Source organism: Suncus etruscus, chromosome 2 (assembly GCF_024139225.1).
Source record: "Suncus etruscus isolate mSunEtr1 chromosome 2, mSunEtr1.pri.cur, whole genome shotgun sequence".
NCBI lineage: Eukaryota > Metazoa > Chordata > Mammalia > Eulipotyphla > Soricidae > Suncus > Suncus etruscus.
The window spans coordinates 23,664,771-23,684,066 of NC_064849.1; the positions used below are offsets into that span (position 1 = coordinate 23,664,771).

The window sequence follows — 19,296 nt, forward strand, 5'->3', positions numbered from 1 at the left end:
CAACCTACCTTGGTACCCTCACCCATTCTCCCCATCCTCTCCTCCAATATTTGAGTGGCAGCTAGCTGCACCAATCAGACGATTCCTTCCGAACGTGTGCCCGCCCCTCACAGCACCGCTGCTCCGGCCACGGAGCATGCTCAGCGCCTCCGCCGCAGCGTTTTCCCCGAGAGCATCCCGCAGTGCCCCAGCGCCGGGGGCTTAGAGGGGTCTCCCGCGAAGAGAAGTGGGGGGGGGGAGGAAGTGGGAATGCCAAACCCTGCAGCCACGGAGGGGGAAGGACTCGGGGAGACCGGCGTCATCTTTCTAGAATCCTGCAGAACAAGCTGCTTATTTTTTTTATAGGTCAGCTGCGTCAAAAAAACAAAAACAACAAAACAAACCCACAACTTTGGGGGTGTGTGGAGCGTTTGTTTGACGTGAGATCGTTACCGCCACGTCATTAATGGTGCGAGAGTCCATCCGAGTTGGAGCCAAGCTGTTGGACTCCTGAAATGCCTTATTTATTATTATTATTATTATTATTATTATTATTATTATTATTATTATTATTATTATTACCCCCCCTACAGTCTAGTCTGCATCATTCGTGTTTTCTCCGGGTGATCCTTGGCTCTGGCCAAGGGTAAAAATAAATAAATAAATAAATAAATAAATAAATGCAAACGGGTGGGTCGATGTGAGAAACAAACATTGCAGCCAGCGAGTCTTCGAACCCTGTGCATTCCCCCCCTCTTCCCTTCTCCTGGCTGGCCCCATGACATCTTTTGAAGATCACGCAGATAGATTTAGGAGTCTGAAAGGGGAAGGAATCTCTTTTCCTTCCCCAAGTATGCACCCCCTAGATGTCCCCGTTCGAATTGGGGGCCGCAGTGCATATGTGTATGGAGTGGGGAGGGGGAAAGAAACGTGTGCTGTTTACAATTTTTCTCCTAGCACCAGCGATCGCTATTAAGGAGACTTCCCAGCAGTGTGGAATGTTCGCCCCCCCCCCCAAAAAAAAACAACCTGTAATCACTTGTCCTTGAGCGTCCCTCGGTTGCTCAGAGGGTCCCACACTGCGGCAACACTGTGCCGGGGGATTCCTAAGTGGAAGATTTCCCCCGCAGCTCCAGAAGTCCCTCAGAAAAAAAAAATCAGGGCTTTTTATGCTCCCCCCCCCAAAAAAACCCCTGAAATCTACTTTGCTGGGAGGGAGAAACCCCCTGTTGGCTTGGAAACCCCCTTTCCGAGGAGTGTGGGGGGTGTCGAGCTTTATACCTGGTTAGGTAAAGATTCAGCCCAGATCCCGCACTCCGTCCCTCCTCCCCGGGCCCTCCCACTCGGGTCTTCCTCCATCAGCCGCATTGCTCCCCGAAACCCCCCGCTGTCCCCCCACCCTCACTCCTGCGTCTGCCCGGGCTCACCCCCACCCCTCGTTTTCCCAGACTCCCCTCGTGTTTTTCGGGGAGCCACCCAAACACTCCCCCACCCCATCCGCGCCCGCGCCCGTGCCCGCGGCGGGGATTCCTGCGGGCCCGGGAGGGGGGCGCGCCCTGGGTGGCGCGTTGGGAGAGGCCGGCGCTGCGCTAGGGACCGGGGTTGGCCGCGCCGGGGCGCTGCCCGAACGCGGCTGCACCGGGGCCGGGCGCCTCTGCGGCAAGGCAAGGCAAGGCACGGCACGGCTAGGCAAGGCAAGGCTAAGCTAGGCTAGGGGGGCGGAGAGGGGCGGGCGATGGGGCGGGCTCGGCCGGGAATGTAGAGAGACCCGGGCTGGAGCCTCTTCGGTGGCGGCGAGCGGGCTGCGAGCTCCGAGGCTTCATCACGTGTTTGTCCTCCTCCGAATTGAGACGGCGGCGCGGTCGGAGAGCCAGACGCCGCCGCCGCTGCTTGTTTTGGTTGGGGCTCTCGGCAACTCTCCGAGGAGGAGCAGCAGCAGCAGCAGCAGCAGGAGGGCCCAGGGAGGAGGGAGAGAGAAGTAACTGCAGCGGCTGCTCCTCCCTGGCAGGCAAGAAACGTCTGCACCCCTCCTTTCCCCCAACCCCGATTCCTTCTCCGACCTCCCCTTTCCTTCCTTTCCCCTCCGTCCCCTTCCCCTAGTCCCCGGGCCGATTGCAGCGAGACTCGGCCCGCCGGGATGAGCTTGTCCCTCCGGCCCGTCCTCCCCAGCTCCCAAGGCGCGCGGCGCGTGCCAAAGCCACTTTCTTCGCCCGCCCAGATGGGCCCGATCGGGGGCTGCAGCAGAGGACGCGTCGGAGGGTGGCCGCAGCAGCCACAGCCGCATCGCCGCGGTCTCCGCCACTGAGCTGGTATTTTTTTGGGGGGGGTGCTGCTGGTGGCAGCGGCGGCGGGGCCGGTTGGTTGGTGGAGGGGTGGTAGCAGGAGGCGGAGGCGAAGGAGGAGGAGGAGGAGGGAGAACACCGTGCAACGTTGGGACTTGGCAGCTCGCCTCCCCCTGCCCAAGGATATTTAATTTGCCTCCGGAATCGCGACTTCCAGAAAGGGAACTCAGGAGGGAAGGGAAAGGCGCGCGCGCGCCTGGAGGGGACACCGCGGGGACCCCCCCTTTTCCTCCCTCCTGGGCCGCCGCCGCTACCTGCCTGCCTGCCTGCCTGCCTGCCTGCGCCCCGCGGGCGGCGAGAGATGCCTCTTCGCCCCTGCCCGGCCGCCGCGGCGGAGAGGAGGAGACGGGGCTCCAGGAAGAAGATCGGGGCTGCTCTCACGCGGGACGCACGGCCTCACCCCCCGGGCATGAAAAGACGCCCCTAAACTCCGATCCGATCGGGGGGCTCTCTGCTTGGCTTGGCTTGGCACGGCCGCTGCGTCCTTCTGCGACGGCCCCCTCCCCGTGCTCCCGGTGCTGGGAGCGGGGTGCATTTCGGAGCCAGAAGGGGGGTTCGGCCATCTCCAGCCCTGTTTGCATGTGCGGGGGGCCGCGGCGCGGAGCTCCCGCCTCCCCCAGCACCCGGTTGTTTTTCGGCACCTCCTGCGTCTCCGCGGCGGCGGCGGCGGCGGGGGCACCATGGCGAGCCCCCCGGAGACCGACGGCTTCTCGGACGTGCGCAAGGTGGGCTACCTGCGCAAGCCCAAGAGCATGCACAAGCGCTTCTTCGTGCTGCGGGCGGCCAGCGAGGCGGGGGGCCCCGCGCGCCTCGAGTACTACGAGAACGAGAAGAAGTGGCGGCACAAGTCGAGCGCCCCCAAACGCTCGATCCCCCTGGAGAGCTGCTTCAACATCAACAAGCGGGCCGACTCCAAGAACAAGCACCTGGTGGCCCTCTACACCCGAGACGAGCACTTTGCCATCGCGGCCGACAGCGAGGCGGAGCAGGACAGCTGGTACCAGGCCCTCCTGCAGCTGCACAACCGTGCCAAGGGCCACCACCACCACGACGGCGGCGGCGGCGGCGGTGGCGGCGGCGCTGCGGGCCCGGGCGGCGCTGGGGGAGCCGGCGGGGGCAGCTGCAGCGGCAGCTCCGGCCTAGGGGAGGCCGGCGAGGACTTGAGTTACGGGGAGATGCCTCCAGGACCCGCGTTCAAGGAGGTCTGGCAGGTGATCCTGAAGCCCAAGGGCTTGGGGCAGACAAAGAACCTGATTGGCATCTACCGCCTTTGCCTCACCAGCAAGACCATCAGCTTCGTGAAGCTCAACTCGGAGGCTGCGGCTGTGGTGCTGCAGCTCATGAACATCCGACGCTGCGGCCACTCGGAGAACTTCTTCTTCATCGAGGTGGGCCGCTCGGCCGTGACGGGCCCCGGGGAGTTCTGGATGCAGGTGGATGACTCGGTGGTGGCGCAGAACATGCACGAGACCATCCTGGAGGCCATGCGGGCCATGAGCGACGAGTTCAGGCCGCGCAGCAAAAGCCAGTCGTCGTCCAACTGCTCCAACCCCATTAGCGTCCCCCTGCGCCGGCACCACCTCAACAACCCGCCGCCCAGCCAGGTAGGCCTGACCCGTCGCTCACGCACCGAGAGCATCACCGCCACGTCCCCGGCCAGCTTGGTGGGCGGCAAGCAGGGCTCTTTCCGCGTCCGAGCCTCCAGCGACGGTGAAGGCACCATGTCCAGGCCTGCCTCGGTGGACGGCAGCCCCGTGAGCCCCAGCACCAATCGGACCCACGCGCACCGGCATCGGGGCAACTCCAGGCTGCACCCCCCGCTCAACCACAGCCGCTCCATCCCCATGCCGTCCTCACGCTGCTCGCCCTCTGCCACCAGCCCCGTTAGCCTGTCGTCCAGCAGCACTAGTGGCCACGGCTCCACGTCGGACTGTCTCTTCCCGCGTCGCTCCAGTGCCTCGGTGTCCGGCTCGCCCAGCGACGGCGGCTTCATCTCCTCCGATGAGTACGGTTCCAGCCCTTGCGATTTCCGCAGCTCCTTCCGCAGCGTCACCCCAGACTCCCTGGGCCACACCCCACCCGCCCGTGGAGAGGAGGAGCTGAGCAATTACATCTGCATGGGAGGCAAAGGGCCTTCCACCCTCGCCGCCCCCAACGGACACTATATTCTGCCCCGGGCGGGCAATGGACATCGCTACATCCCCGGTGCGGGAGGAGCCGGCCTGGGCTTGAGCCCGGCCCTGGCCACGGAGGATTCGGGTGCCAGCGATCTGGACAATCGCTTCCGCAAGCGGACCCACTCGGCGGGCACCTCGCCCACCATTTCCCATCAGAAGACCCCCTCGCAGTCCTCGGTGGCATCCATCGAGGAATACACGGAGATGATGCCCGCCTACCCACCAGGAGGGGGCAGTGGAGGCCGGCCTCCCGGCTACCGGCATTCGGCCTTCGTGCCCACCCACTCTTACCCCGAGGAAACCCTGGAAATGCATCCCTTGGAGCGCCATGGAGGCCACCCGCGCCCCGATCCCTCTGCCCATCACCGCCCGGATGATGGCTACATGCCCATGTCTCCTGGCGTGGCCCCCACGCCCACCAGCCGCAAGGGCAGTGGCGGTGACTACATGCCTATGAGCCCCAAGAGCGTGTCGGCCCCTCAGCAGATCATCAACCCCATCCGGCGCCATCCGCAGCGAGTAGACCCCAATGGCTACATGATGATGTCGCCCAGTGGCAGCTGCTCTCCTGACATCTCCGGGGGCCCCAGCGGTGGCAGCAGCAGTGCCACCCCTTCAGGGGGTAGCTATGGCAAATTATGGACGAATGGGGTGGGAGGCCACCCTTCCCCCGCCCTGCCGCATCCCAAGCTACCCGTGGGGAGCAGCAGCGGGGGCAAGCTCCTGTCGTCGTGCGCCGGAGACTACATGAACATGTCCCCTGTGGCGGACTCCACCACCAACAGCCCTTCCGACAGCTACTACGTTCAGGAGGAACCCCAGCATAAGCCGGTCCTGTCCTACTGCTCCTTGCCCAGGTCCTTTAAGCACACCCAGCGCCCCGGGGAGCTGGAGGAGACAGTCCGACACCAGCACCTCCGCCTCTCCGCCAGCTCTGGCCGCCTGGTCTACACCGCGGCCCCTGTGCCCGAAGATTCCTCCTCCTCCACCAGCAGTGACAGCCTGGGTAGCGGGTACTGTGGGGTAAGGCCGGAGCCTGGCCTCCCTCATCTCCATCACCAGGTCCTGCAGCCCTACCTGCCCCGGAAGGTGGACACAGCCGCCCAGACCCACAGCCGCCTGACAAGGCCCACACGGCTGTCTCTGGGGGACCCCAAGGCCAGCACCTTGCCGCGGGCCCGAGAACAACAGCAATTGCCCCCTCAGCCCCCTCTGCTGCACCCTCCCGAGCCTAAGAGCCCTGGGGAATATGTGAATATTGAATTTGGGGGTGACCCACCTGGCTACCTATCGGGACCCGTGGCTTCGCACAGCCCTCCTTCTGTCTGCTGCCCAGTCCCGTTGCAGCCCGCACCGCGGGAGGAAGAGACGGGCACAGAAGAGTACATGAACATGGACTTGGGGCCCCGGAGGGCAGGCTGGCAAGAGAGCTCTGGTGTTTCAGTGGGCAGGGTGGGGCCGGCCTCTTTGGGTACCTCGAACATGTGCAGGCCCATCCGGGCTGTGCCTAGTAGCCGGGGTGACTACATGACCATGCAGGTGACTTGTCCCCGGCCAAGCTATGTAGACACCTCTCCTGTAGCCCCCATCAGCTATGCTGATATGCGGACAGGGGTCGTGGTGGAGGAGGTGAGCCTTCCTGGGGACACAGCGGATGCTCCATCCTCATCTTCTGCCTCTACTTCCCCCACTGGGCCTTCTACAGGAGTTGGGGAGCTGGCTGGGCACTCTTCCCTGCTAGGGGCCTCCCAAGGACCTGGAGCTATGAGCGCCTTCACCCGGGTCAACCTCAGTCCCAACCGCAACCAGAGTGCCAAAGTGATCCGGGCGGACCCACAGGGGTGCCGAAGGCGGCACAGCTCCGAGACCTTCTCCTCTACGCCTAGTGCCACCCGGGCAGGCAACTCGGTGCCCTTTGCAGGGGGTCCTGCCCTAGGGGGTGGCAACGGAGGCTGCAGTAGCAGCAGCAGCAACAGCAACAGCGAGGAGGTGAAGCGCCACAGCTCTGCTTCCTTTGAGAATGTGTGGCTCAGGCCTGGGGAGCTTGGGGCAGTCGCCAAGGAACCTACTCAAGTGTGTGGGGCTCCTGGGGGTCTGGAGAATGGTCTGAACTACATAGACCTGGACTTGGTCAAGGATTTCAAACAGCGCCCCCCAGAGCGCCCGCCTCAACCACAGCCTCCCCCACCCCCAGCCCCTCATCAGCCTTTGGGCAGCAGCCAGAGCAGCCGCCGCTCCAGTGAGGATTTAAGCGCCTATGCCAGCATCAGTTTCCAGAAGCAGCTAGAGGACCGCCAGTAGCCCGACTGGACATCACAGCAGGTGCGTTTTGTGGTGGCAGAGCTAGCAGACAGAACTGCTTTGCCTCTGATGCTGGAATCCCTTTTCTCTTGCCTCTGCCCTTTGCTCTCTGTCTCATCCTTAGGGTGCTATGGGAAGGGAGAAGAGTGAGATCAGAGTACCTGTGAGGACCCCTGGAAGGTGGTCTCCTTGTGCTTCCAAGGGTCTCAGTAGAGGTCCTTGCTGTAGAAATTTTAGATCACAGAGTCTTACTGCAGTGTTTGCCATGCTTCTGTTTCAGAGCCTTGAGCTTTATGAACCTTGATTGAAATTGAGTTTGACCTACCTATATTATGTATTCGATCTTTCTGTCTGTCTGTCTGTCCCTGGAAAGGATAATTCTGCAAACACGGTTTTCAAAACTGGTGCTAACTAATCCCTTCCTATGAAACATTTATTCGGAGCTCTTAAGGGTGATCTGAGCTAGTCGTTTGTAGCTTAGTTCTGTGGTGCCAGGATACCAAGGCAGCCCAAAGAAGGGAGGGAAAGCCCCATACCACCCTTAAAAAGATGGAAGGAGTCATAGTGTGTGGAGGCATACCTATTTAAGTAGAAGTACCAGTCTGTCCCTGACTCACTTTAAGAAAGTAAGTATGGTGATGTTTGCTTTCTGTTCCCCAATCAAGATTGGTGAGGTATTTATTATTCTCACACAGACCCACCACATTGCAGGCACAGCAGCTTCTGTATAGGACAGGCAGCAAAATCTGCATGTGTGTGGGACCCATTATTAGTGAAGCGTTATGGAAATTCATCCCTGGCTTTCTGTTCTTGTGAAGGCCTCCTCAGAGACTTCCCACAGATCTTAGGGCTCCTGTAGATCTTCTATTACCTAACACTTTAGGACTGGACAGAAGGAATATTATTACATCAGGTAAATGGCTATTGTTTGGTCTTAACTTTGAATGTAAGAGCTAACCTTGCACTCCACATTTTTTTTGGCTATTTATTGTTTGTCTTTAAATCCAAGAGTAGATGACCTTGGTAAATGTTGCAAGTTGGCTTTTTTCTGTGGCTAGGGCTGTACTGAAAATGAAAAACATTTGTAATAGGAAATTAGCTTGCCCTTGGTTCTGTTGAGCCTATTTTCTGGTGGTCATAATTGTGGGAAGAGAGGAATATAGTTTGCAAATAATGTGATGAGTTGGCACTACAGAAGTTTCCAGCATTTGGAAACATTTTAGTCTGACAAACTGATTTTTTTCTGATTGTCTTTCTATATATGCTTCACAGAATGAACTTTATTGAGCATTGTTCTTTTTTTTTTCTTAAAATATTTGCCCATTCATGAGAAATGAATTTGTGCTTCATATTCCTGCCAATAGGTTTTAATATGGTTGTGCTCTTTCATGATCTTAAGTTTCTCATATTTAACTCTTATCTGTTTTGTATAAGGAGATATTCAAGTTTTCAGATGAGGACTTTCAGGTCATGTGGTATAGTTAAAAAACATATTTGATCAGTAGTCCACATGTATTTTCATGAGTCACTAGAAGAGAGATTTGTTTGAAACACCAACAGCAAAAACTTCCTTTTATTCCAAATGATGTTTTTTTTTAGGAACCTTCAATCGTCTAACACTTCCACCATTTGTATTGCAAAGTGTTTGATTTATAAAGTAATAAGATTGTAAGAACCCTCTCTTCCCCAGCTGAAGTTACTTTTTGTTTATAAAGGCAATGGGGGAAACTTAGAAACATTAAATTTTCCTCATCTGTTTTTTAAATTAGAATGGATTTCTTTTTATAGGATAAACTAAATAATGCTTTCTCTGAAGAGAGCTCATGAACAAACTGAGTTTCGGTTTTCCAAAGGGCTTAAAAATGAAGTCCTTCTTATATGGAGGGAATAGAAACCAAACAAAACAATTTTCTATTTCTGAGTTTGCAATATAACAGTCTGGAATAAGAATAATCTTATCCTTAATGATCTTGAAGTAGCAGATCATACGTTGACACCATGTCAGGACAAATACCCATCCCTACACGTATTTAAAATATGTAAATGAATAAATAAGAGGGTGTGTGTATGTATAAGAGAAAGACAGAGACAGAGAGATGTGTATATATGGTCCTTCTGCTTGCTTTGCCTTCTTGAATATTAATGTGTGCTTTGATAGTCAGTTATCATCTGAAGCAAAAAGAAGTCAAACCTGTCTTTGGCAAACAACTTTCCCTAGGAATGAGGATGTTTGTGAAAAGGTTTTCCTAATGCCCTCAGCAAAATGCTTGCAATGCCTCCTCATTCCCAGGGAAAATATTCTGCTGGAGAGAAAGTGAAGTGTTCTGAGCAGGTGTGCTTTCTGAACTCCCCATTTTGAATCCCTGGACTTAAAAGTCTTTCCCCTGTCTGAGATATTTCACCCTGGTGTTCAAGTTTGTTGGAGGCCTTTCTTCACCAGGCTGCAAACCTTCCCTTTCTCTCCTCTCAGGTCAAGCTGAACCTCCTCCAACTTAAGAGACGTATAGATACTATTGGCGAGCGCGCCTCCTTGCCCATTCCCTCTCTTTGTTTCCCTGGTTTTGTTCCTGGCATGGCCTGACTTCATTTTATCCCCTTTAGAATGCCCTGGTCCTTGGACCTCTGCTACAGCGAGGGAACTGAGGCAGGCAGAAAGGACAACCAGGCTTTTTTAGATGTCGTCTGTCAGCCACCTTTGCCCAGTCTATCGGCTTTGTAGTTGTTTGAACCGCAGACCCCAGCCATCCTTCCCTTCAGCAGCTGTGTGTGTTTGTTGAAGTGTGTGTGTGTGTGTGTGTGTGTGTGTGTGTGTGTGTGTGTGTGTGTTTGCGTTTTGTGGGGTTATGTAAATTCTCCACCCCTCTCCCACATTGCCCATTTTCACATTCTGTTTCTCTGAGCGCCCCTTCTTCCCCCTCACTGTGTGGCCTTTTTGTCTGCTTGCAAACCCTCTGGGTTTGGTCTCGGTCGGGCCTTTGCCCGTTTCTCGGGTCATCTCCGCTTCCTGCATTCCTCCCTATTTATTGGGCACCAGGCTCCTCCTCTCTTCTCCGGAGCCCCCCTAGAGTCGCGCGGTGGGAATTTGCAGCCAGGCCGCGTTCCGTGGTCTCCCACCCAGCCAAGTCTCTCGGGTCGCCACCCTCGCTTGCTTTCCCCCCACCACACGCCCCTTCACCCCCTCGCACCCCGATGTTCTCCCCACGGGCTGCAGCTCTTGCAACTGCGAGGGGCGGAGACTAGCTGGGAGCAGGAGGGGCGCCGGGTGCTGATTGGCCTTCTCCGGGGCTAATCAGAGCCGAGATGCGGTGGCTCGGATGGGGCTGGGGCCCTAGCAAGTGGGGGCCGGTGGCCTAGTTCCCGGGTCGTGCTCTGGGGGTTGGGCCAGGCGTCCGGGGGAGACGGGTGTGGGGGATCGGGGTAGCTGGCCTTCACCCACCCCTCTCCCTCCACCACCCATGCCCTTTGGAGCACTCGGAAGTGAGCCTCCTCTCTGCCCCCTCGCAGAGGCTGTCATGCACTCAGCCCCTGTGCATGCAATCGAGACCAGAAATCCTAAGAATGAAAAAGTCCCCCCCACTCCCCCTCCGCGCCCGGAAACACACGCTTCCTCTTCTTTTTTTTTTTTTAATTGAGAAAAATCCAGGCCTGAACCATGTGACGCGCCCCATTTTGTTTCTCTCTACTATGGTTTTTTACTACCACTCCACGTTCTTCCTGTCTGGAATGCTGCAAGCCGGAGGGAGCTGCTGCATCTGCAGCACGTGGTCGTTGGGTTGTCGGATTGATTGGGTTGGCTCAGAACGCTTCCATTTACATCTCAGACTCCTGGGAGGGAGGAGAAGGGAAATTAAAAGAAGGAAATACAAGCTCTGTGGCTGGCATTGTCTGGAAATCATCGGGGGCAGAAGGAAAAAAAGAAAGAGAAAAAAAAACCCTCATTTGACTGGAAATTGCATTAGGGGGAAAGGCTTTTTTTTTTTTTTTTTTTTTTTTTTGAGAGCCTGCTGTTTGCAAAAGCTGGGAAGGAGATAAGATGAACAAAAACAACCTAGGCCTGAGGGTGCTGACAGTGAAACGCAAGCCTGGGAATCCGCTTTCAAAGCCTGCGAATCTTAGAGATTGATTTCATTATAAGACTTGATTAGGATTCTTGGTTGGAGTTGGGCAAATGTTGCTTAAGTTCTCAAAAAACAGTTAAGTGTTTTGACCTTTGACAGCTTATCAGGGCAGACTGGGCAAACTGATTTTGAGAGCTTGCTGGATTTGTTATTCTTCCTTTATTTTTTTTAAAAGCCAGATTTCTGTTATATTAATACACCGTGGGATGGAAAATTTGTTCCGATCTGACCTTTCTAAAGTAAAGAAGGAAAACCGAGAAAGAGAAATTGTGCTGTAGAAGTATGTTCTCTTTCCCACCCTCTTCTCTCTAAATGCTTACTTCTCATGCATCCATTGCTCTGCCTGCACTCTTTGGGTTTATTTTGTTGTTTTGTAGTTGTTGTTGTTTTGGTTTTTGGGCCACACCCATTGGTGCTCAGGGATTTCCTGGCTCTGTGCTCAGAAATTAATCCTGACAGACTTGGGAGACCATATGGTATGCCGAGGATAAACCTGGGTCCGCTTCGTGCAAGGCAAGCGCCCTATCCACTGTGCTATCCTCAGGGCCTGCACTATCTATCCCTGAGTTGCACTCTTCCTTCTGTATTACTTAAAGTATCATACATGATGATCTAAGGATTGCCTTGTGATAAATACAATGCCCGACCTGCTTCTGAACCATGAATTTCCCTGTTATTCCAGAAAGCGTTTTAGCATCTGATAAATTTCTGCCATTCTGTAGCCAGCTTTTTACACTTAAGAAAATACATACAGAATCTCATATATTATCATTTAACTGATCATACATAGCTCCTGCCCCCCAAACTTTCGAAGGTTGCCTTCTGTAAAGACCTTGAACCAAAAGGGCATACTTCTCTCCACTCTTTTTTTCCCCCTTCTGTTTATCAGAATTCCTGGAAAATAGCATTATGTTATCTTAAATGATGCAATGGAAAGAACAGCTCCCAGGAGCCAGAGATCTTGAGTTCTAGCCCTGGTTGTGTGTCCTTTGCTAATGCTGTGACCTTGAACACGTCAATTAATCTGGACCTACTTCCTCCTCTGTAAATTGAGAATTTTGTTCTAAATTATTCTAACCTCCTTTTCAGCTCTAAACATAGGACTCTTTTGCAGAGAAATGTTTAATATTCTTTAGTGGGTCAAGTGTAATGAGGATTCTTTCTGAAAAAGCTGCGGATGGGAGCATCTTGAGAAGCATTGGGGAACTCAGTTCTGATTTCTAAATCAGACAAACTTTTGGAACTGATAGAACCAACTTCTTATGGGCCTGATTTAATCTTTTTGTCTGCCTGTTTGTTTGGAGGGGGCATTTTCAAGTTTGAACAGACCGCTGTTTTAAGATAAATTCTTCTGGCTAGCCTCAGACTGCTTTGGAACCATATCTAGACTGATTAAACTCGTTCCTTTCTTTTTAAAAATGAAATGTGAGCTGGAATACAAGTCACCTGCTAACTCCTGCCTCCCCAGCCCCCAAAAGGTCAGTTGTTGGAAACATCTACCCTGCAGTGTAGGACAGGCTTTAACCAATATACTCCTACGACATTATTCCTGTGAATTCTGTTTCGGAAATCACCCCTAACTTGCGGGGGTGGTCAGTTCTGGATAATATTTCTCATTTGTGCCATCAGAATTCTTCAGTGAAGTATCCTAATGAGTGAAAGAAAGGAAAGAGAGTTCAGCTGGGGACCATAGGAAGTCTTCCATAGTTTTTGTTTAGGTTTATGTATCCCTAGTAGGTATGTACCAAAGCTGTGTTTTCTCTTGCTAGCAAAATGTGTTTCCCACCTGTTATGTGAGTAACTGACCTGTAACCAGCATTGCTGCTCCCATGTTATTTTAGCTATTGAGTTGTCACATGTATTCAGAAGTTCCAGCCCTTTGGGCATCTCCACGAGAATTTCATAAATAGTCTATTGACTCATTCAAAACACCATTGATTTACTCTTTTCCTGCCCAGCTATAATGGGATATATTTCTTAACTGCATAACATATAAGTGGTTTCTTTTAGTGGGTTGGTAATTTTAGCATAATGGAATACATCATGATTTTAAGGGCTTGCTTTGCTTTGTTTTAAAGAAAACCATTTCCTCAATTATTTCCTCATGTTACATACAGAGTTTACTGGAAATTGTATTCAAAGAGAAGAATTTCATGTGAATTGTATTTGAAGTCAGTTTCACACTAAAGATTCTGTAATGTTTTGTTTCCTACACTAATGCTTTTTAGTGTTTAAAATCATAGATATTCTGTCTTATCTCATTGTAACTATATAATTGATTTGTTATTTTATTACCATAAGAGTCCACATGGATGTGATAAACTTCAAAAGCTCATTAGAGGGGGCCAGAGGGATAATTCAAAATACATGGAACACATGTGCTGGAGGTCTGGGTTCTATCTTCAGTGCCAATGGTCCCCTGAGCACTGAGCAGGGAGTAGCTTCTTTGCACCAATGGGTGTGATCCCGAACCATAACCACCATCACAAAAAAAAAAAGCTCTTTTTCTGAATAGAATTACAACATTTTCAGAAGATGTAGTCACATTAATTTTAATGCAACAATGCCATTTTAAGATTAGACTAATATAAATAATAGACTTACTTCAAACTAATATGAAATATTACAAAAGTTACTGGACAGCTTTTAAAAATGATGGGCTTAGGCTGGGGAGATAGCTTGACATGTGTATAGGGAGTTCAGCTATATTCTAGATACTGCACTGTCCCCCGAACACCACTGGGAGTGAATCATGATTAGAGCTGAGAATAGTACCTGAACACTGTCACTTGCAGTCCCAAAACTCCACCAGGAAAAAGAAAATAAGTAAATGAAGATGATAGACTAGTAAAGTGCTACTTGTTTCTATTCATATCTTACAGATAGAAATGGCAGGATCATTCCCATTTTTAATTCCTAGGAAAAGAGGGAAGATGGATTCGATATAGATTAGGTAATGACATCAATGGGGAGAAGAGCATTTTCCATTTTCATAATATTCTTGCTGCTGCAGGCTCTGCTATAATCTGTTGAAATAGATTAGTTTGAATAAATGGTATTTGTGTGTCTTCATTGAGTCAGTGGTCTTTGAAAAATAGGACTGTTTGGAAGGCTGCATTTATGTTGAGGGGCTGCTTTTTGTTACCAGTTCTCTGTGTTTTCATCACTAATGTCTGTTAAACTGATTGTGTGGGTTGAATATAGTTGGAGTTGGATTTGTCTGCAAGCAGAGAAACTTGCTATGATTAGATTGTCTGTACTGAGTGATCTATGGTAGGAGCTGAGTGGCACCCATTGTTTCTCTTTGGCCATTGCAGGCTGTGTTTTGTCTTTGTTTTTCCCTCCCTTGTGTTACATGCTACATCACCTTGCCTGGCCTTTTTAGTCCAGCCTGGATATATTAGATGCTCATTGGTTGGGTGGAAGGAGATTCCAGTGAAATCCAAGTATAATAGATAAACTTGCTTTCCCCTACCTTTTTTTTTTTTTTCTATCAACTTGAAAAACAAAACAAAACAACTTTGGTACCAGTTCTCTGATCTTCCGCACTTATTTAGGTCATGTTGCTGAATGGTATCATTTAATCTTTTTCTTGTTTTGTTTTGGTTTGGTTTTTGGGTCACACCCGGTGGCACGAAGGTTACTCTTGGCTTTGCACTCAGAAATCACGCCTGGCAGGCTCATGGGACCATATGGGATACCAGGGATCGAACCCAGGTCTGTCTCGGGTCTGCCCCGGGTTGGCCGCGTGCAAGGCAAAAGCCTTATTGCTGTGCTATCGCTCTGGCCCCTAAATGGTATAATTTAATCTTGAGATGTTCTTAGTTACATTATATATTTTTTTGAAACCACCAGAGACTTGGGGGGGGGTATCTTTGGATAACTTATCTTTAGATATAACGTGGCCAACAAGTTGTCTTTTGCACAATTTTAAAACACAAGTTGTCTTTTAAGAATGTTAATCTTGGGAAAGGTATAAGCTAAATAAAAGAGGCAAAAATTTTATTTTGAGGAGTTAAAAGAAGTTTCAAGGACAATTTCCTATTTATCTGGAAATTGAGTCTCTGTAGGATAATAATAATAATAATACTTGCCCTTGAGTGTTAAAGAATAATCCAGCAAAACAGTAGACTTTGTAGTGTACTGTTAAAGGCCGCCACACTTTCTCAACTAGAGACATTAGGTGCCATTGACTAAGCAAGTAAAACCGAGGCTTCTTTTAGTCCTCACACTCTCTTTTTTCCTCAGTGAATAATGCTGAGTTATGTTGTAGAAAGAGGATGAGGTGGGATCACTGGGAAGAAAAATGGGACTATTGGGGATGAAGACTGGGAATGTGTTGTCATGTTCATCAACATTTTTATACAAAACCAAGCGAAGGTACTCAGCACTCATATGGTCATATGCTCTTTTTGGTTATTCTAAGCATGATTCTTACTCAGGACACAGCCACTTTAGTTTTTAGGTCTATTGGGACTCTCCGTGGGAAGAGTGATCCATGTTTAGTTATTGGGGTAGAAAGAGGATATTAGCAAGAAGCCAGAAAATGAGACCCTTGGACTCTTCATCCAAGGGAAGCAGTGGAGAGAGATCCGGGGTTAAAGGAATTGAGCTTGATGCCTATTTGTTGTAGATTGGGCAAATGTTCAGAAGAAAATAGGCAAGAGAGGCGCCGCAAAAGAATCTCTTTTTCTTTCACTTCAAGTCTTTTTGGCTTAGCAGTTGAATTATTCAGGGACTCTTTTTTGCCCCTGTTGGGTGGGTGGTTTTATTTTTAGTAATAAAAGGGTCTAACCCACTGAACTCTGGTTCCTGTGCTAGCATTTGGCTGAAAGTATGATCTCCTTTGAGATTTGCAGTTTCTCTCTCTTGAACATTCACAGGCTGTCTCTGCTTGCTTTTGAGTTTATAGTAGTTTCTTACAGAAATATAAAAAATAAACAACTTTTTAAAAAATGATATTGATTCACTCCTGGGCCTATTCACATTTGGTTTTAACTTTAATTTTCAGTTGGGGGTAGGTTACAGACAATATATGAAGAGACTCTAAATTTTATTGGTTTTTATTGTTTGTGAGGTGTGAGTAATATGTGAGAGAGAGTCCCCTTTCCTCTCTTGTTCCTTAGTTTTTCTAGTCAGATGGTTCCATGAAGACTCCTTTTCATATATTCTTAAAGATAGGCTGCTTGTAAGTTTTGAAGCTTGGTAATACAAACTGGGTCCAGTGCCCACTTACTCAGAATTTCCATGGAATAATGCGCTTGGATCTCCAATTTCTGCACTAAAGTAACACAGAAAAAAGACAGTGCCTCTTAACAATAGAGATGGTGCTTCTTTAATGGAGGGGAAAAAAGAAAAGTACTTGCTACTTTCCAGGTCCCTTTGAATCCTCAGGTTAATCTAGTGGAAGAAAAGCATTTGGAGATGGGGGTTTAGCCAAACATGGCCGTTCTTGGAGCTTACTCTTGGAGGGGTTCAGAGGAATCACACAAGGTTCTGCAGATCAAATCCTGGGGACTCTGGCCTCAGGAGGGAAAGCATTTTTAAAAGTTATTTTTTTACTTTGGTTTTGGAGGCACACCCAACAATGCTCAGGGGTTACTCCTGTTTCTACATTGAGGAATTACTTCTGGCATTGTGGGGGGCCATATGGACTGCTGGGATGAAACCCCAGTTGGGTATCCACAAGGTAAACACCCATACCTGGCCATACCCAGCAGTGCTCAGGGATCACTCTTGGAGGAGCTCAAGGAACCATATAGGAGGCTGGAGATTGAATCCAGGTCCACTGCATGCATACCTTATCTACTGTACTATCTCTCTGAACCTGGAAAAGCTTTTTTTAGCAGAGGTACTCCCCTGGACATACCCACCATATTGTGGTGCTCGCATACTTAGCTGCTCACTGTGATTGACCCTCTTTAGTGGCAGTATTTACACACATATTCACCAGAAATTGCACTCTTAATCAAGGCAAGAAAGTTAGGGTGTGACTGTCACCCACTGTGAATTGCTATAGTCCTCAAACATTTGCTTAACCAGGGTTCACACTTTCTGTCTGTGGCACTATGGCATCTTTATTGGTTCTGAGGTTCATGAGGTCATTTTCCTTTTTTTTTTTTTTTTTTTTTTTTTTTTTTGGTAAAGTACACATATACCTGAATGTAGTGCATCAGAACTTGCTGGCTGTACCAGGGGTGACTGGACAGCATTCTAAAAGCTGGGTTACCAAGATCTCAATCAGCCCTTTAGGGACACTGGGTTTTGGGATCTGTGACCTTGCTTTCCTCTTCTAAACCACTGCACTATTCCTCCAACCCCAGTTTTCCTTTAGATCACCTAGAGTAATGTGGTTTGTAGGTCATCTAGAGAGTAACATGACCTTCAACATGAAAGGTCTTAAGGGAAAAAATCTGTTAAGGAATTTAATATAGTATGTCATCTAGTTGATGTGTAACAAACCATCGCAGAACAGGCTGCTTTGAGACATTGCTGAAATATGTTAGATGGCAGTTCTTTGGGTTGGTGATTTGGGCTGGGCTCAGCGAGGTGGTTCTTCTGCTTGGTTCACCTGGATTAAGGCATATTGAAATAGAACTGAAGGATTGGCTGGGAACTGGTACATCTGGGTGGCCTCCCTCTAGGCATCCATTGGTGCTTTTTCTTGACCAAACCAGATAGCCATTCTCTCTCAAAGGTTAACCTGAACTTTATCTGGTATTGGACAAGCTTCAGAAGCAAGAAAGGGCAAGCAGACACAAGTACTAAATCAAGCCTCTTAAATCACAGTGTTACGATCCCATTGCTCGGAGCAAGCCACAATACTATTACCATACCCTTTTAAAGATAGAAAAATTGATACTACTTTTTGATAGAAGAATCTATTTTTTTCTCATTTACACAGAGTAGACTGCATTTGTAAATCTGGTTATTTATGTCATTTTTTTTTTCTCTCTGTTTCCCTCAGGTATTACTCTGCATTCAGGAATCACTCCTGACATGCTCAGGGGACCATAATACAGGGTATTGGGGATCAAAGAGCATTCCATGTGCATAGCCAGCCCAATTTATGTTTTATATATTTACATGAATATATTTATTCATCCTTAAACCTCAGATGCATGTTGAGTATTTAGAATAAAATTGTACTTAGATGTTTATAATGATGTTCTAGCTTGGGGTTAAATAGCAATGATTTTCTTCATACAAAGATGGTTTCCTCTTAAATTCTCAGAAAACATATTCTCTCAAGTCTTCATTAAATGCCTGGCAGCCAGTCACTGGAGATTAAAGGAATTTCCCATTCCTTCTGATGCTCATCAGAGATAGAGTAAACAGGGAATTGTTATAGCAAAGTATGGTATGGAAAAAAGTAGTTAAATAACAGGGAGGCATTTGGTGGAGGGTGCTTGAAAAAATGGAAAATAATGTAGCTCTGTCATTCAGCCTGTGAAGGAAAAGCAAATATTTTCTTCCTGTTGTTATTTTGGGGCCGCACCTTGCTGTACTTTGAACTTGTGTCTGGCTCTGTGCTCAGGTGGTGATCCAGGGACCATATATAATGCTGAGAGTTGAACCCAGGTTGACTGCATGGAAGACAAGTGCCTTCCTTACTGTACAATCTCTCCACCCCAAACAAATATTTTTGTTTTTATATATTTCATAGTGCATGTTCATTATGCCAGGTGCAAATGCTGTTCTTAGGTTGGCATCATTTTCAGGAAAGAGCTCATGCCTTTTCTTGGTCATATGAAAAAAGAAAAGCTCATCTTTGATCTTGCAGTACCAGAGCAGGGGGAGTGCAAATGAAGACCACTGCATGCTATTTTATACCTGTGAGAATGGTATACATCAAACGCAGCAGTACCAGCCAGTGGTCTAGAGAGCATGAAAGTCTCTTGCACTGTGTGTGTATATAAATTGGTGCATCCATTTTGAAAAATACCATGACATGTCCCCAAGAAGCTAAAGATAAAGCTATCCTGCGGTCTAGCAATCTCACCTGTGGGAACCTATCAGAAAAACATGGAAATGTTAACAAAGAAAGTTATACTCACCCCAGTGTTGATTACAACACTATTTACAACAGCCAATGCAACTGAAGTACCCCTGAAGAGTTGATAGGATAATGAAGAGGTGGTACATTTATACTAACAAAACTATTCAGCAATAAAAATGAGGAAATGTGGCCATTTGGAACAAAGCGGAAACCTGTGGGAATTGTGTACAATGAAGTCAATCAGAAGGGAAATGACCAGTATTGGATAACTTCACTTATGTGTGCAACATAAGGAGATAGAATTGACTTAGGTATAGCACACATGTTAACAGAACTGATGAACAGACCACAAAATGGTAAGCTAAAGTGTTAAAACCTAT

At 49.3% G+C, this 19,296-nt stretch overlaps 1 protein-coding gene across 1 annotated transcript in view; it reads left to right on the forward strand.

Moving 5' to 3' along the window:
• The first annotated feature begins 2,864 nt into the window (after positions 1-2,864).
• Positions 2,865-19,296, forward strand: part of IRS1 (insulin receptor substrate 1) — a 64,673-nt gene continuing 48,241 nt past the window's right edge. Inside the window, exon 1 of the mRNA XM_049768302.1 lies at positions 2,865-6,820. Within this exon, the coding sequence (XP_049624259.1) occupies positions 3,002-6,799 (3,798 nt within the window). The 5' untranslated portion in view covers positions 2,865-3,001 and the 3' untranslated portion in view covers positions 6,800-6,820. The remainder of the gene's footprint in view (positions 6,821-19,296) is intronic.